This window comes from Cynocephalus volans, chromosome 6 (genome assembly GCF_027409185.1).
Source record: "Cynocephalus volans isolate mCynVol1 chromosome 6, mCynVol1.pri, whole genome shotgun sequence".
NCBI classification, from domain to species: Eukaryota; Metazoa; Chordata; class Mammalia; order Dermoptera; family Cynocephalidae; genus Cynocephalus; species Cynocephalus volans.
The window spans coordinates 64,613,524-64,631,498 of NC_084465.1; the positions used below are offsets into that span (position 1 = coordinate 64,613,524).

General features: G+C 34.9%; 1 protein-coding gene across 3 annotated transcripts in view; it reads left to right on the forward strand.

The window, feature by feature from the left end:
- CDK14 (cyclin dependent kinase 14) overlaps positions 1 to 17,975 on the forward strand; it is a 587,775-nt gene that overhangs the window by 296,091 nt on the left and 273,709 nt on the right. For 2 of the 3 annotated variants that reach the window (XM_063099015.1, XM_063099016.1), the window contains exon 8: positions 10,109 to 10,232. In XM_063099015.1, coding sequence (XP_062955085.1) covers positions 10,109 to 10,232 — 124 coding nt within the window. The remainder of the gene's footprint in view (positions 1 to 10,108; positions 10,233 to 17,975) is intronic. The other variant, XM_063099017.1, reaches the window with a different exon arrangement.

Below are 17,975 nucleotides of genomic sequence, written 5' to 3' on the forward strand. Positions count from 1 at the left end.
GTTCCTTGTATATTTTGGATATAATCCCTTGTCAGATGCATAGTTTGCAGATTCTGCATGTTTTCTCTTCACTCTGTTGGTTGTTTCCTTTGCTGTGCAGAAGCTTTTTAGTTTGATATATACCTATTTATTTTTGCTTTTGTTGTCTGAGCTTTTGAGATCTTATTCATAAAATCTTTTCCTAGTCCTATGTCTTGAAGTGTTTCTCCTGTGTTTTCTTCTAGAAGTTTTATAGTTTTGGGTCTTTCATTCATTTTGAGGAGATTTCAGTAAATGTTGAGAGATAGGGATTTAGTTTCGTTTTTCTACATATAGATATCCAGTTTTCCCAGCACCATTTATTGAAGAGGCTGTTCTTTCCCCAATGTATTTCTCAATGTCTTTGTCAAAGATCAGTTTGCTATAGATGCATGGATTTATTTCTGAGTTCTCTATTGTGTTCCATTGATTTATGTGTCTATTTGCCAGTACCATATTGTTTTGGTTATTATAGCTTTGTAGTATATTTTCAAGTCAGGTAATGTAATGCCTCCCACTTTATTCTTTTTGCCCAGGATTGCTTTGGCTATTTGAGGTCTTTTTTGGTTCCATATGCATGTTAGGATTGTTTTTTCTATTTCTATAAAGAATGTTATTTGTATTTTGATAGTGATTGCAGTGAATCTATAGATTGCTTTGGGTTGTATGGTCATTTTGACAATATTAATTTTTCCAATCTATGAAGTTGGAATTTCTTTAAATTTTGTTTTTTTGTGTCTTCTTTAATTTCTTTCATGTTTTATAGTTTTCATTGTAGAGATCTTTCAGCTCCTTGCTTAAATTTATTCATAGGTATTTTATTTTTTTGGTAGCCATTGTAAATGGGATTGCTTTCTTCATTTCTTTTTCTCCTAGTTCATTGTTGTTGTATAGAAATACTATTCATTTTTTGTCAGCACCATGCTCAGCCAGTGAGCAACCGGCCATCCCTATATAGGATCCGAACCCGTGGCCTTGGTGTTATCAGCACCACACTCTACCGAGTGAGCCACAGGCCGGCCCACTATTCATTTTTTGTATATTGATTTTGTATCCTACAACTTTACTGAATTTGTTTATCAGTTCTAAAAGTTTGGGTGGAGTCTTTAGGTTTTTTTTATATATAAGATTATACCACCTCAAAACAGGGACAATTTGACTTCTTTTCCAATTTGGATGCCCCTTATATCTTTCTCTTTCCTAATTTCTCTGGCTAGCACATCCAGTACTATGTTAAATATGAGTGGTAAGAGTGGGCATCCTTATCTTCTCCCTGCTCTTAGAGGAAATGCTTTCAACTTTTCACCATTCAGGATGATGTTAGATGTGGTTTTGTCATATATGGCCTTTATTGTGTTGAGATACTTTTCTTCTATACCTAATTTGTTGAGAGTCTTTATCAGGAAGGGATGTTGAATTTTATCAAATGCTTTTTCTGCATCAATTGAGATGATCATAGATTTTTGTCCTTCATTTTGTTGACATGGTGTATCACATTTATTGATTTTGAATATGTTAACCTGCCTTACATCCCTGGAATAAATCCCACTTGATCATGGTGTATAATCTTTTTGATGTGTTGTAGAATTCTGTTTTCTAGAATTTTGTTGAGAATTTTTGCATCTATGTTCATCAAGGATGTTGGCCTGTAGTTTTCTTTTTTTGTTGTATCTTTGTCTAATTTTGATATCTGGGTGATGCTGCCTCATAAAATGAGTTTGGGAGAATACCCTGAACTTTGATTATTTTTTTAATAGTTTGAGAAGAATTGGTGTTAAATCTTCTTTAACAGTTTGGTAGAATTCAGCAGTGAAAATATCTGGTCCTGGGCTTTTCTTTGTTGGGAGACTGCTTATTTCTGATTCAATCTTCTTGCTCATTATGGGTCTGTTCACATTTTCTGTTTCTTCTTGGTACAGTCTTTGTAATTTGTATGTGTCCAGAAATCTATCCATTTTCTCCAGATTTTCAAATTTATTGGCATATAGTTGTTCATAATAGTATCTAACGATTCTTTGTATTTCTGTGGCATCAGTTATAATTTGTCCTTTTTCATTTCTGATTTTTGTTATTTGGGTCTTCTCTCTTTTTTTCTTTGTTAGTCCAGCTAATGGTTTGTCAGTTTTGTTTGTCTTCTCAAAACAACTTTTTGTTTCAACAGTCTTTTGTATCTTTCCTTTGTACTCTACTTCCTTTAGTGCTGCTCTGATCTTTATTATTTCTTCCCATCTACTAATTTTGGGATTGGATTGTTCTTGCATTTCTAGTTCTGTGGCGTGTATTGTGAGGTTGTTTATTTGAAATCTTTCTACTTTTTTGATGCAAGTACTTATTGCAATAAACTTCCCTCTTAGTACTGCCTTTGCAGTATCCAATAGATTTTGGTGTGAGGTGCTTATATTTTCATTTGTTTCAATAAATTTTTTTTTTATTTCCTGCTTAATTACTTTGACCCATTGGTCATTCAGGAGCACGTTGCTTAATTTCCATGTATTTGTATAGTTTCCAAAGTTTCACTTGTTATTGATTTCTAGTTTTATTCCATATTGGTCGGAAAAGATACTTGATATGATTTCACTTCTTTTTAATTTGTTGAGACTTAACTTTTGGCCTAACATGTGGTGTATCCTGGAGAATGACCCATTTGCTAATGGGAAGGTTGTGTATTCTGTAATTTTAGGATGGATTGTTATGTTAATGTCTGTCAAGTTCATTTGGTATAAAGTGCAGTTTAAATCCAATGTTTCTTTGCTGATTTTTTTGTCTAGATGATCTGTCCAATGCTGGGAGAGGGATATTGAAGCCCAAACTATTATTATATTGGGGGTCTGTCTCTCCCTTTAGATCCAATAATATTTCCTTTATATATCTGGGTGCTCTAATGTTGTGTACATCTGTATTTATAATTGTCATATCCTCTTGCTGAAATGATTCCTTTATCATTATATAATACCCTTCTTTATCTCTTTTTATTGTTTTTGGTTTAAAGTCTATTTTTTCTGATATAAGTAGAGCCACTCCTGTTCATTTCTGGTTTCCATTTGCATGGAATATCTTTTTCTATCCCCTCACTATTAGTCTATGTGTGTCTTTATAGGTGAAGTGAGTTTCTTGTAGGCAGCATCTAGCTGGGTCTAGTTTCTTAATCTATTCAGCCAGTGTATATCTTTTTAAATGGGGAATTTAATCCATTTTTCATTTAAGGTTTTTATTGAAACATATTGCTTTACTCTTCACATTTTATTAATTGTTTGTGGTTGTTTTATGTATCATTTGTTCCTTTCTTTCTTTTTTATTGCTTGTCTTTGCTGTCTGATAGTTTTTTTTTTTTGTAGGATAAAAATAATTTCTCTCCCTTTCTCATTTGAGTATCTGCTTGAGCAGTTAGTTTTATTTTTTTATGTGTTATCATGATGGTAGTTGTTCTTTTGCTTCCACATGTAGGATTCCCTTAAGGATTTCTTGTAGGGCTGGTCTTGTGGTAAATTCCTGTAGTTTTTATTTGTCTGAGAGAGAGAGAATGTTTCTCCTTTATTTCTGAAGGATAACTTTGCTGGGTTTAATATTCTGAGCTGACAGTTTTTTGTTTCAGCCCTTTGTTTATATCATTCCACTGTCTCATGGCCTGTAAGGTTTCTGCTGAGAATCTGCTGTTAGTCTGATGGGGAATCCCTTATAGGTGACTTGACACTTTTCTCTGGTAGTTTTTAGAATTCTCTCTTTGTCTTTGACTTTTGACAATTTGACTATTATGTGTCTTGGAGAGGACATTTTTGGGTTAAATCTTTTAGCCTCCTGGATCTGGAAGTTCATATCTCTCCCAATACTTTGTAATTTTCCAGCTATTGTTTTGTTGAATATGTTTTTGAATACTTTTCCGTTCTCTTCCTTTTTTTGCAACACTTATAGATGTTTGTATACATAAAGTTTTTTCCATAGGTCCCATAGGCTTTCTTCATTTTTCAAAATTTTCTTTTCTTTTCTTTTTCTTTTTTGTTTTGGTCCAAATTTGTCTTCAAGTTCAGAAACTTTTTTTTCTGTTTGATGTAGCCTGTTACTTAAATCTAACCTATGGCTTAAGCTTTCATTATTTTGTATTTTTATTTCATTGAATGAACTATTCAATTCCAGTGAATTTAAAAAGTTGGTCCTTTTTTACAATATCTGTCTCTTAGTTCAATTTCTCATTCAGATCCTGAATTGTTTTTCTCATTTTGTTGTGTTGTCTATCTGTTTTTTCTTGTATCTCATTGAATTTCCTTAAGATTATTGTTTGGAATTTCTTTCCATGCTTTTCATCAGCTTCCTTTTCTTTGGGGTCTGGTCCTAGAAATTATTGTATTCCTTTGGGGGTGTCACATTTACTTTTTTTTTTTTTTTTTCGTGTTTCTTATATCCTATGTTGATGTGTGGGCTTCTGGTGGAACAATTGCTTCTCCTAATATTCTTGAATAGCTTTTGAAGGGAGAGACTCTTTCCTGTAGATGTGTTTTATAGTGACAGTTGAATAAGGAGTTTTAAGTTTGGTGAATGCAGTAGTGTAGTCTCTGTGTGATTTCTTTGACTACATTCAGTGTTGGAGCTGTCTGTGAGTACCTCCATGACCTAGGCACTAGAGCACTTGGCAGCTCCTTACTGAAATGGGTGACACTGGGCTGAGTTGTAGGGGTTGTGGATGAAGTCTTGAGCCCTTGGGAAAAATGTTGGAGTGCTCTGAAGCTCCTCAACTTTTATGGGTGACCCTAGGTGGGGTTGCTGGGGTTAAGATTAGGACCTTGGACTTTGAAAGAAACAGTGAGGTGCTCAGTAGCTCAACAGCTGAACTGGGAGACTCTGGTTGGCCTCACTGGTACTTCTTTCTGGCCCTGTGCTCCCAAAGGAGGCTCTGGGGCACTCTGTAGCTCTTTTGCAGGAGTAGGCAATGCTGGATGTTGTCACTGGGGCCATGGGAGGGATCCTGTGCCCCCAAGAGAGATGCTGGGGCACTCTTTAGCTGCTAATCTGGTGTGGGCCACTCTTGGAGAGGTCTCTGTAGCTGTGGCAGGCCTCTGTGTCTCCCAAGAGAGATGCTGGTGTGCTTTGCACCTTTACCATTGAAACGGGTGGCTCTGAGTGAGGTTGCTGGTGTCATGGGTGGAACCCTGCTACCTCAAGAGAGACACTGAGTTGCTCTGCAGGACCACTGTTGGAATATGCTACTCTGGGTAAGGCTGCTGCAGTCATGGGTGGGTCCCTGTGTCCCTAAGAGAGATACTTGGACACTTTGCAGCTTTACCATTGAAATAAGGTGCTCTGGGTGAGGTCACTGTTGTTGTAGGTGGGACCCTGTACCCCCAATATCCCATTTTTAAACATTAATGAGAGGGTTGGTTGTAAAATTTATTGCTTACTGAAAGTTCCAGTAATTCTTCTGAGTAATAAATATAACATATTGAGTCTAATAGTGTGTGCTTTTTATCTACTTACTTTAGATATTGTGATAGAAGACCTTATCTTGATATTTTTTACCTCGTTAAACTCTGAAGAGTTTCAGAAGGGAATAGATGGAGTATTAAGGAATATTCCCAAGAAGTTTATGCCATGTCACTTAGAGTGTGAACTATTTCCTGCTGGAGATGGCAAGACAACTGAGCTAAAGATAGAACTGCTCCTTGCAAAAGTGTCCTGTTATTTATATCATTGCTATTTAAGGCATTTTCTCATTGGAGGTTTTTATTGCAGAAAGTGAACATATTCAAACTAGAATATAATTCTTCAGTGACCATACTGACAGATTTGGAGGAATCTCTTTTAATATTTAATAGAATTTTCAACAGCAACAAAGTGTTCTTAGGAAGATCTTATGGCTATTACAGTAGAAAGAAAGAGAGTTTCAAAACTGTTAGTTTGTCAACTTCAGTACACGAAGCTCTCTTCTACTATGTTATTTATTTCTAACAAGATTTTAAATAGCAAAAACAGGAATTCAATAATAATGTGCTTATTACATCATATGCTAATTGAGGCTTTTACAAACTTAGATTCACTTAATAATAAAAGCACTTTGATTATATTAGTTTTATAAGTGTATTCATCCATACATATATTTGGAATCCACCTCACTTAAAATAATGAGTTGTAGTGGAAAGTTCACAAGTGATGTATGATGATCAGATGACTTTGAGTAACTTTCTTTTTATTTTAGAGCTTTAGTTTTTTTATTTATATAAAAAAGGAAAAATGCAGGCTTATAGAGAGAAAGGATTAAGTAATATATGTAGAAGTACTTGGAATAGCCTTTAATCCTTCAGTTAGTTTTAGTCTCGCTCCTTTTCTTTTCAGTACAAGTTTTATCAGCAAAGCTGATTCTTACTCTTTCTCTGTGTGTGGCCTCCTCTTTGGTGGTCCTTCTTGTTCTTGCAGTGTCCTCTGATTTTTCACAAAAGATCAAGTGTAGCTTGTTGTGTCATGGTTTATACAACAACTGAGTGAAATGGCCTTCCAAAGAATTTAAATGGGAAAGTTGGGTACTTGCCAGCTCATCTAAATGAAGAAATCCCCAAGACTGGAGTTCACAGGGCAGTCCCAGACAGGAGTCTGTAAGGCATTTTACTTAACTCAGCAAGGCCCTGCTTCCTCAGAGCCTTCCCACCCTAGCTACCAGTGCATATTCTGTTAAACACGTTAAAACATTATTTGTGAAACAACTAGTTTCCTAATGGTTTCAATGAAGTCTGTTGGTTTACAGTTTTATATATTGTCTTCTCTCATTTGAGTTTTTCTTCTTATGTTGCACCTGCTTGCTTGGGCTCCTCAACTTCTCCCTCAGAATAGCAAGGGGCTTGTCACAGCATCATTTCAACTTCTGTGTCTAGTGAATGCCCAACTCAGTTTCCTGTTAAAATTTTATGTGCAATGAATTACGTTTTCAGAGTGGCAACTTCCCTGTGATTCATTCCCTTCTCACAGTCTGTTTTTCTTGTAAAGGCAGAATCAATTCTACTACTTCTTTTGTTGTTGTTAAATCCTCCTTCCTCTGTGCCTTCGGTTTGCTGTTTGCATTGCTGTTACAATGGAGATCTCTTTCAGGGCTAGTGCTCCATTTATGTGTCTGTCATACCCAATAGCCTGTGAGTTCTTCAAGTCCAGGGACCAAATCTTATATCTTATTCATCTTTGCATCCCTCTTGCATGGCAGTGCCTGGCATATATGGTTAGCACTTAATAAACTCTAAATGAATTTATTTTATGGACATTTGTTCTGACTTAATTTCTGTACTGCTCAAAGAGCTAATAATTTGTTTGGGGTTGTATTTGCCACATGTAGGACTTAGTTTGTCATGTATGTGTTTATTATTGGAGTATGTAGTTGCGCCATTTCCTAATACTTATTTTCTCAGTCCTTTAATATGATGTCCTGTTTGCATAGCTCTGGATTAATAGGAGGATTATTTATTTTTACTAATTGGTACAGGTAGTATTGCCCTTTGGGAATGCTTGATCTATCCATTTCTGCCCTTAGATTCTAGAGAATCCCATTCTAGCATTTCCTATCTGTTATTTTTTTATCTGCTGCCATCCAGATGTCTCCAAATTTGGTTCAGTAATCACATTACTGGTATAGGAGTGCCAATTATGTGCCCAGGTTATGAAGATGGTTAAGGCACATGGTCTATAGGAGACAGGAGAAATTCCACACTGTGCTAGATATATGCAGAGACTGCCCTGGGAGCACAGATGATTGCCTCGCAGAGATTTGCAGACGGTGGGGACCCAGGGAAGTGGTCAAGCAAGGCTCCAGGGAGGAGTGATTCCTAAGGAGAGACCTTAGGAATCCATGGAGATTAGTAGGTAGAGGGTACAGAGGGCTTTTCTGACAGAGAAGAGGCAAAGACAGAGGTACAGAGTTGAAGAGTAGTGTGCTCTGAGTGTGAGGGTGGGCAAGGATGCTTGGAGCCTGGGAATGTAGAGTAGTAATGCCTGAGCACCCAGTTGGAATTGGTGCTCAGCTAAGTGTCCTGAGAAGCCATGTTATTTATTAGATGCTCAGATTTTATACTATCAGTTGGAGGAAGAAGCTTCTTTATCAACACTGCCTACTTCTGTTGATTTCTGGCCAAGATTGCTATATTGGGGTGGTTAAGGGCATAGAATTTGGAGTCAGACTGTCTCCATTTGAGCCCTGGCTCTGCCACTTAATTGCCTTGTGATCTTGAAAAACTGCACTCAGGTTCCTCATCACTAACAGGGAGATAATAGTAGTACCCACCTCATTAAAATTGTTACAGAGGATAAATGGGGTGGTATTCTATGATGCATAGAACAGTAGCTGGCACACAGTGTTATGTGCTTGTTAAATTTAAATGCATTGCCATGGTTAAATGGACCATCACATTCTGATAAGTTTCTGCTAGGTCCCAAAGATCAGTTAGCATCTTGTAGAATGCCAAACTGTTTCTTTACAAAATTGGTTTATTTTTTAAATGAAGTTTATTATGTGTTATACCTGCCTCTCTCTCTTTCTCTCTCTCTCTCTCTCTCTCTGTGTGTGTGTGTGTGTGTGTGTGTGTGTGTGTGTGTGTGTGTATGTTTAAGCCTCTGAAAACACAAAATGCTTTTATTTGCTCACTCATTCTAAACTAAAGGAGCATGGGTTTTCTTATGAATTGTAAGCTTCAGGCTTCAGGATGGAGTGGGTATTAGAAGTGAGGAATGAAGCTGGAAGCTGCTGGTGATGGTGTTAACTCAAGTCTTTCCATCTCCTGTACAGGATGGCTTGAGAGGAGGAGAATTCTAGAGAGATGTTTGCTCCCTGAAGTTGTTGAGCTAGTATTTTAATCTTTGCTAGCACAGAACAGACTTCTGTTTTCTGGTACTTTTTCTCTGGAAATAATGCTTCCAGCCCTTCCTTGCACCATACATATTACCACATACAAAGATTTGAGATGAATTAATCTTACCATTATTTCAAAGTATCCTCCCTGTAAAAAAAATTACTTTGCTTTTGTCACCCCTATTTAGTTGGAACATTCCAGAAATGCTAGCTTCCAGGGCCCTCAAGGAGTTGCCAGTCTTTTCCATTTGAACATTCCAGAATCCTCATACCATCGATCTTTTACAACTCATCTAAAATTTCTCTGAAACTGCCTTTTGTTACCAGCTAGTCATATAGACTAGAATATTAGTGGCACTTAAAAGTAAGAACACTTGCTTTTATTTTTGTTTTAGGGGATTTATTTTTTAAAAACTATGTCAATTAGGATGATTTTGGCAAGTGAATTGTTTTAAAATATTCTCTTTTTCATCAGCAGAATATTGGGAAGCCTAATGAATCACACATTTTGTTATCAAAAGAGAATGATCCAATATGAAACTTCACAGAGAAGGCCATCAGTCAGTTCTTAAATTATTTCTTGCAAAAGTACTGCTCTAGAATGAATTCTTGACTTCTCTATTTTGTGTATTTCCTTTCCTTTTAGGATGGGTCTGCTCTGTAATTAGTGAAGGTACATGTCTGTCTTTAGGCAACAGCCTAATCTCTGTGGCCATATGCACCAAAGAACTATAATTACAATGTAGTATTAATTGCACCATGTGACTGTTTTTGTTTTGATTATTTCAAATCATCTTATCTTTCCATTCCTTAAAGCATGTTAATTGGTGAATCCATGGGTACCATGTTATGTCATTTTTATGGCATTAACTATGCACACTTACCTAAACTTGGTAAAACAGAAAATTCTGTTTCTTTATAGTGCTGTGAATAGATCTTTTCTCTCAGACATCATTTTAGGCCTGAAAAAAATAAAATAAAGAATTGATTCTTTACATTTTGCTTAATTTATTGAAACAGATTGGAGTATAGATCTCTCTGGCAAAGGAGGTATCACACTCTGAGTTGATATAATAGGATTGTCAGAAATTCTCAGATTTACTTCTTAATAAATTAAGAATTTACATGCTAATGTTGCACATTCTGTTCAAATAATTTGGTGGGAAATTTAGCGATGGGTACCCATTTTCACTTAAATACAAGTACATGGTAGACTGTATGTAGATAATGGCATTTGTCTATGTTCAGATTTTAACTTTTGTCTCCCTATTTTTCCAGTTGTTTTTATTTCAGTTGCTGCGAGGGCTGTCTTACATCCACCAGCGTTATATTTTGCACAGAGACCTGAAACCGCAGAACCTTCTGATCAGTGACACGGGGGAGTTAAAGCTGGCAGATTTCGGTAGGAAAGCAGTTAATTACCAGTCTCTTTTGTCACACTGTGAGAATGCCAGGCAGATGGTGGCACTGCATTTGTTTAGGTTAACTTCTTATGTTATCATAGATCATGGTAAAAATTTTTTTGGAATAAAGGAATTTTTTTTTCATTTTTATGATAACATAAAACATAATGCTTGGTAGACTTTTATAAAATTAAAACTACTTGTTAGAGTCTTAAATAATCATAAGCATAAGTCAGATCTCATTAATATATGTTTCCAAAGGAAAAGTCAGTAAAATTTTGAGCCTAAAATATACTCAAGGAAATCTTTTCTTGTTTTACTTTTTATTATGAAAATGTGAAACAAACTCAAAAGTAGAAAGATAGTATAATGAACACTATTGCCATCACTCAGCTTCAGCAATTACCAATATTTTGCAAAACTTGTTGACACTGGAATTTAAACCTCTGGACCTTTTCCGAGTATTGTAGGATGTATTGAGTATACCTTGCCCTAAGGCTTTAGTAATTTAGAAATCTAGGGCAATATAAACCTTTCCAGAAGTGACTATTGTTTCAAGTATCGGTAACATTATAAAAGTAGGTACTTATTCCTATTTAAAAGTTAGGTCCCATTCTAAGTCATTCTTACAAGTTTTAATAAGGTTGTCCTCTTCCAGCTTAGAAGCTTTTCTTCAAACACTGTGGGGAGCACCCAGTGGGGAGCAAAACTGTTGTATCCTTGGTATCTCCTCTTCCCTTCATCAAGTCTGACATTTCTGCATCGCACAGGCTGTCATACCAGAGATGGTGTTCAGTTGATTCCCAGAACCAGGGGGTGCCTGGTGGCAGCATAATGTGTTGACATTACATTGCCTCAATTATTTTTGAATACATATTCTGATTAGAAATATGTTCCATTAAGAATGGAATGAAAATATTACCCTTGGGACATAAAGATGCCTGAGGTTGAGATATGGGCCTTTGCTGAAATATGATTATCTTTTCCCACTCCACTCCCTAATAAATAAGGGAGGGCAGGAAATGTTTATTTTTTATTTCAAGGTTACTAGACTGTTGAATACCTTTGGAATGAATCTGCTCTGTTAGGTTTTGTATATTCTTTTCCTCTAAAAATGAAAGAAAACAAAAGGTAGCATGACTAGTGAAATACAAAGGTGCTTCAAAAATTCATGGAGAGATTCATATTATATTTTAATTCCATTTTCCATGAGCTTTTTGAGCTTGTATTACAAAACTTTGTTGTTTATCCTCATCTACTTTGGTAAAAATGATGAAACCAGGTGTGTGTGTGTGTGTGTGTGTGTATGTGTGTGTGTGAGAGAGAGAGAGAGAGAGACAGAGACAGAGACAGAGAGACAGAGATGTGTGTGTTGTTTATTGCCAGATTTTAGCATCAGAATTATACTAGGTGGTTGGATGTAACATCTTTCTATTACAAGGTAGAAAATAATGAGAGAGTAGGTGGGTGGAAGAGAGAAGGTTTGCAGTTTCCCAAATTCAAGTTTATTGGCTTTACTGTGAACATATTTTGTAGTTTGTCAGCATCAATAAATTTAAAAGAATTTACAGTGATTTTCTTATGGTATGTTAATATACTCTTAGGCAGTTTTAATATATTATTGTATTGAACATTTAATTGTACTGAACTTTTTTTGTATATTTATAAAATATGTTTTTGTAAAGTTGACTTGTTTCTATAACCACGTATAGAATAGGATTTTATGTATGTGCTTACTGGAGATTATTTTTTAAATTTTATGATGATGATTTTATTGTAACAGGTAAGTTCATCTTAAAAAATTATGTATCTTTAAGACTAACATTTTATAATATAAGATTTGGACACAAATTAAAATTCAATTTAAAAAAATTTGGAAGATTTTTAAAGAAAATTTTAAAATTTAGAAAGTATGACCAACTCAGAGATGACAAATGTTAACATTTTTGTTATGTATTTTCCCAGTGTCTTTCTCCTTCTCCTCCTTTCACTCATTTCTTGCTTCGTCTGCATATTATATATCCTCAAAAAAAGGAAACAATTTTGTAAACATTTTTCACATAAGAATATGTGATGAACATTTTCTCATGTTACTAATTAGGACAAAATCATTTGTAAATATCTGAGATTTTTCTATTAATGGCCAAAACTTAATCTCTAATCAATCCCTTATCAATGAGCATTTTAGTTCGAATTGTTTACTATTGTACACAGTCCTATATTGAACATCTTTGTAGAGAAAGCTATATATGCTGTAGTTGCAATGTTGAATGTTTTAAAGCATTTGATTCTTCAGGCCAGACTTCTCTGCAGAAGGGCTGTGCCTGTGCACCTCTCCTCAGTATCATGGACTGAATCGTTTGGCTTGGAATGTGCATTTGGCATGCATCCTGTGAACAGAGTGTAAGGAGCGGGACTTATTCACCAACTGACAATTTCCTCCAATTAATTGTGCATTATTTTTGTCTTTTAATTTAAGACATGCAATTAACTGTGATTTGCTGTGTTTGGGCACGTGTGTGTGTGTCTGAGATGAAGGAAACACATTGAAAACTGCAGAGAAGCTCGACAGTCAAAATGGGATGGTTTCAGGCAGCAGAATAATTAGAAAAACAGGGCCTTAATTCAGAGTTTGACCTATGAAGAGCTTTAGAAACAGTTTCTTTGTCTTACCTTTTTCTCTTATGTGGACAATACCATAAAATTTTGATTAAAAGGGACAAATACAATCTGTATGATTATAGTTCCCATATTGTAAATGCTACTATTTTTATTAGAAAGACATATTAGAGTGGCACTAAAATTTAATGGGTTTATTCTTTGTGCTAGACACTTAGAAATTCTTGCTTCATTGCCTCTTCAACCTAGTAAGGTACAGTAACATATATTATTAAGAGAGACATGAGATTCAGTGAAGGTTGTAAACTTGCTCTGACTTGGACACACAGGTAGCTGGTTGTAAAGCTGGAATTCAAGTTCTTGATCCATATTCTTCACTTTAAGGTGGCCCGGGGTCTTTATATTTATATATATAGATATTTTACGTTAGTGAGGGCTGCCTAATTGTCTAGTAAATTATTGGTCATTATACATATGCAGTTTCCTACATATTACAAATACGACACCTATTCTATGTAAATAGATTGCACTAATACAAAAACAATGCATCCCATTACTTAAAGAACATTTTGTCATTTGACTAATTCAGTAGTAATGAGTAAGTTCAACCTCAGTGCTTTGCAGATTTTACCTGCTGGGTGAGGTAAACCAGATGATAATATACTTATAGACTCATTGAGCTTTAAACAGAATGCTGTTCTGAATTCCAGGTGGTCACAATGCTTCAATGACTTTTTTTCTTATAAGCAAAGTCATATTCAGGCACTTCACTGAACCTTATTTTCTGTGTGCATTTAAAAAAATTTGTTTGAACATTTATTTGTAAATATTTGTGGGGCACAGTGTGTTGTTTCAATACATACATACACTGCACAATGATTCACTTAGAGTAGATAGTACAGTACCTGTTAGTCCACCACTTCTCCCCGCTTTTCCTCCCAGCCTCTGGTAACCTTTATTCTATTTCCTACTTGTATGGGAACTTTCTTTCTTTCTTTTTTAGATTCCACATATGAGTGATATCATGTGGTTGTTTGTCTTTTTGTTCCTGACTTACTTCATTTAACGCAATGGTTTCCAGTTCCATCCATGTTGCTGCAAATGATAGGTATAATTTCTTTTTACAACTGAACAATATTTCACTGTGTATATATACCAGAGTTTTTAACCCATTCATCCGTTGATGGGCATTTAGGTCAATTCCATCTCCTTGCTATTTTGCATTTTGTTGCAATGAACATGGGAGTGAAGGTGTTTTTTTGATATATTGATTTCATTTCTTTTGGATATATACCCAGTAGCGAGATGGCTGGGTCGAAAAGTAGATCTGTTTTTATTTCTCTGAGGAGCTTCCATACTGTTTTCCACAACTGCTGTACCAATTTACCTTCTCACCAACAATGTAGGAAGGTTCCCTTTTCTCCACATCCTCTGTAATTTCCTGTCTTCTTGATACTAGCCGTTCTAACTGAGGTGAGATGATATCTCATTGTGGTTTTAATTTGCATTTTCCTGATCATTAGTGATTGTGAGCATTTTTTCATGTGCTTGTTGGCCATTTGTATGTCTTCTTTTGAGAAATGTCTGTTCAGGTTCTTTGCCCATTTTTAATTGGCAAATTAAATAATTTTAATATGTTTGTAACCTCAGGCTGCTGAAATAAACATCACTGAGTGATTGAAAATATACACAAAAAATGCATAATATTTAAAGTTTCTGCTCTGCAGACAAATGATTATCTAACTGTACTATTGTTGACAGCAAAGTACGTTGAACATTGAATTAGGGTACTGGCTTTGTCTGTAACTAGCTTGTTACTTTCAAGAAGTCATTTATCCCCTCTGAGCACTATACTCCTCATTTGAAAAACAAGAGCATTGAACAGATACTTTCTAAGATCCTTTTATGTTGTACATTTCTGAAATTATTAACCTATTTTCTAATGACCAGATATTTGCTGGTGGATAAAAATTTGTCCATTGAATCTGGAATCAATGCTACATCATCCCTCCCTAGAATCTAGTTTTTGATTCTACCTTTCAGAAGTTCAAATAGATGAGAACCATGCTTTTATGATAGGCATCAAGAGAACATTAAAAGAAAATTATTAAAGCACCACAAGTAAATGCATAAATAAATTCACTGAGAAATTAAGGTTCATTTGCAGTATAACAGTATGAAAACTTAAAGGTATTTTTTCATATAAATGAGATTCAAAGATGAATGAGTCTGTAGACTTACAGCTTCCTGCAATTCCTGCAAGATGATGTTGGTGTCATCCACATTTTCCAGCCACTCTTTTGCTATTTTTAAGGGTCATGACCTAACTATATTGAAAGACAGCTGGGTTAAATTTGCCCCTGAAAAGAAGAGACAGTGAGAATTCTGTAATATAAGCATTTAAGGTCTTGGCTTATTTTATTCACTTTCCTAATGGAGGAACCGAGTTAAACAGCCCTGTGGTTTTAATCAAGTAAAATTAAACATGTCTCTTTCCCACCAGAGGTCTAAAATATTACCTTACTAATGCTGATAGTTTCCTCCTCCAGGCTGTTCCTCGTCTAGATTTAAGAGAGGAAATTATTTTAAATTACGTTTTAGATTAATTTAAGGAGCACACCAGAAATGCAACTCTGTAGAGAACATGGTAAGTGCATGACTTGTTTGTTATGTGCTTCTCAGAATTCACATTGGGAATACTAGAAAACAGAAAGAAATCAACTTCTTTCAAATGCAGAGTAGACTCTGTCACTTTGATAAATATAAAGTCTCTGAACGAAAGCCTGTTAGTCCCAAAGGTACGGACCTTTAGCTGTTTTTTTAATCATTCACATATAAAATTCACCATTGAAACTATAGTTATAAATTTAAGGTTAGATATAACTTAGCCCATTTGTTATGGCCTGTAGGTTTCAATTTTACTGTATCTTCATTTTAAAATATATTTTCTAGTAGCAAGAACAACTTTATTGTTCAATGAAGTATCACTCTGCTTTTAAAAGGCCCTTTGAATGCTTTAACACATAAACAGTTTTAATGCAGCATTTAGGCAGTTGCTTTCATGTAGATCTGAAAGTGAAAAATATATTTAGAATAATTGATGCTGCAATATGATTCAAAGAGAGAGCCGTTTTTTCCCTAATTTCTCTAGGGAACTCCATTAAAACTCCAAATGAAAATGTACATATTTTTAAATCTATTGAATAGATTATCAAGATTACATGTTAGAATTAATTTTGGTTTGACATGTCAACTAGACAAAGTTATTGCCCCCAACCCATTATTTTAAAGATGTAGTGACCTTTTTGAAAAAGGAATGTTGATACTTAAGTTGTCTTCTCCCTGATCTTAAAATCATCACTTAGCTTCATCATTTAAATCTTGTTTAATATCCTGCTTATTTCCTCAGAAGTTTTTTTTCCTATTAAGAGGAATGACAGTGATGATGACTTCTAATTTTATTGTTTTTCTGTTTTATGTTAAGACAGTGTAACATCAGGCATGTTAAAATGCTAGCAATATGGGGTTTTTTTTTTTCCTTTTAAATAAACTTTATTTTTTAGAGCAGTTTAGGTTCATAGCAATATTGAGCAGAAAGTACAGAGATCCTATAATATCCCCTTCCCATATGCACAGCCTCCCCTATTATCAACATCTGGCACCAGAGTGGTACATTTGTTAATATTGATTAACTTACATTGACACATCATTATCACCCCATAGTTCATAGTTTACATTAGGGTGACATGTATTCACCATTACAGTATAATTCAGAATAGTTTCACTGTCCTAATTTTTTTTTTTTTTTTAAACTCAGATGGGTCTTTTTTTAAGCTGTGTATGGGAACAAGAAGGTTATATATGAACTGCAGCTAATATGCATATACTGTTCTATCTATGATAAATCTCTCTGTTCAGTCACCATAGCCAGATTGAAGCAATGTAGATAAGGGTTGGTTGCTAAAATGGCCACTTCAGACTCCATGGAAATGAGGAAATTTGAAAATGTTAGTTCATTTTCAGCCAAACCATGCATGTGAGGTAATGAGACATCTTTAAATGCGGAAGACTATTACAAATAGAGCTGATCATCTTACTCTCCACTGCTGATGGAAAAGTTCTGGGAAGAGGGACTTCAATATGCAAAAATACTGTTTTTTTTCTATACAAAATGAGGGCAGGGGTGTTGGCAGTAAACCAGGTAAGCAGTGCAGGCTGTGAGTTGAAATACAGCCATGTATCCTTAGAATATATGTGCATATAGAATAATTGGAACCCTAAGTACCAGCCATGATGACCAGAGAGGAAGAGTTACAGGTGATATTAACAAGGGTAGCACTGAAATGAACCAAGTGCCATTGAAGAGAACAGTGATTACACTTGAACACAAGTTTTGTTAACATATAAGGGTAAAAGTTTGCTTAGAGTTTGGCGATTCACTAATAATTCTTTAGGAATTATCTCCCGTCTTCTGCTCCTTACATTTTAAGAAACTACATTAAAAAATTCAGCCCAAACCAGGCTCCACTAAGACATACGTCAATATGACTCATTTATACTAGACTCTTGGATGACAGCAAGTGAATCGTTGCAGTGTGAAGAACACGTTTTCTAAAATCTTTATTGGAAGCAAGAAAAACTGACTGCTGCTATAGGAAATCTGAGATGTGCTATAAATCATGAAAATTAGACATCTCTTAAAAATTTGTGATTTTGAAACTTTCTCACTTTAACACTACCAGTTTGATATAGTTTTCTTTCTTCTTTTGTTCTCTAAGTTTTTAAAAAATTCCACATATGTTGGCTTATTTACTTTGGAAATAGTGCATATTTACATTAACATTCAAAAATTTTCTTCTCACCTGGAATAATTTCTGTGGTAATAGATAAATTTAGGAAATTAGGGCTTTTTTTTTTTCTTCATTTTAATGGAAGAAGAAAATACTGGAAAATTAAAAATAAAAATCAATTAAGAACTAATTATCTGTGTTGCTTACACATTTTTATGCAAAAATTCAAACTTTAAAAATGGAGCATCTTTCTATTAAATATCTGTCAAGTTATTTGACATTCTAATTTTTAATTAGAAAGGAGACTGTTACGAAAATGCAGATTGAAGTGTT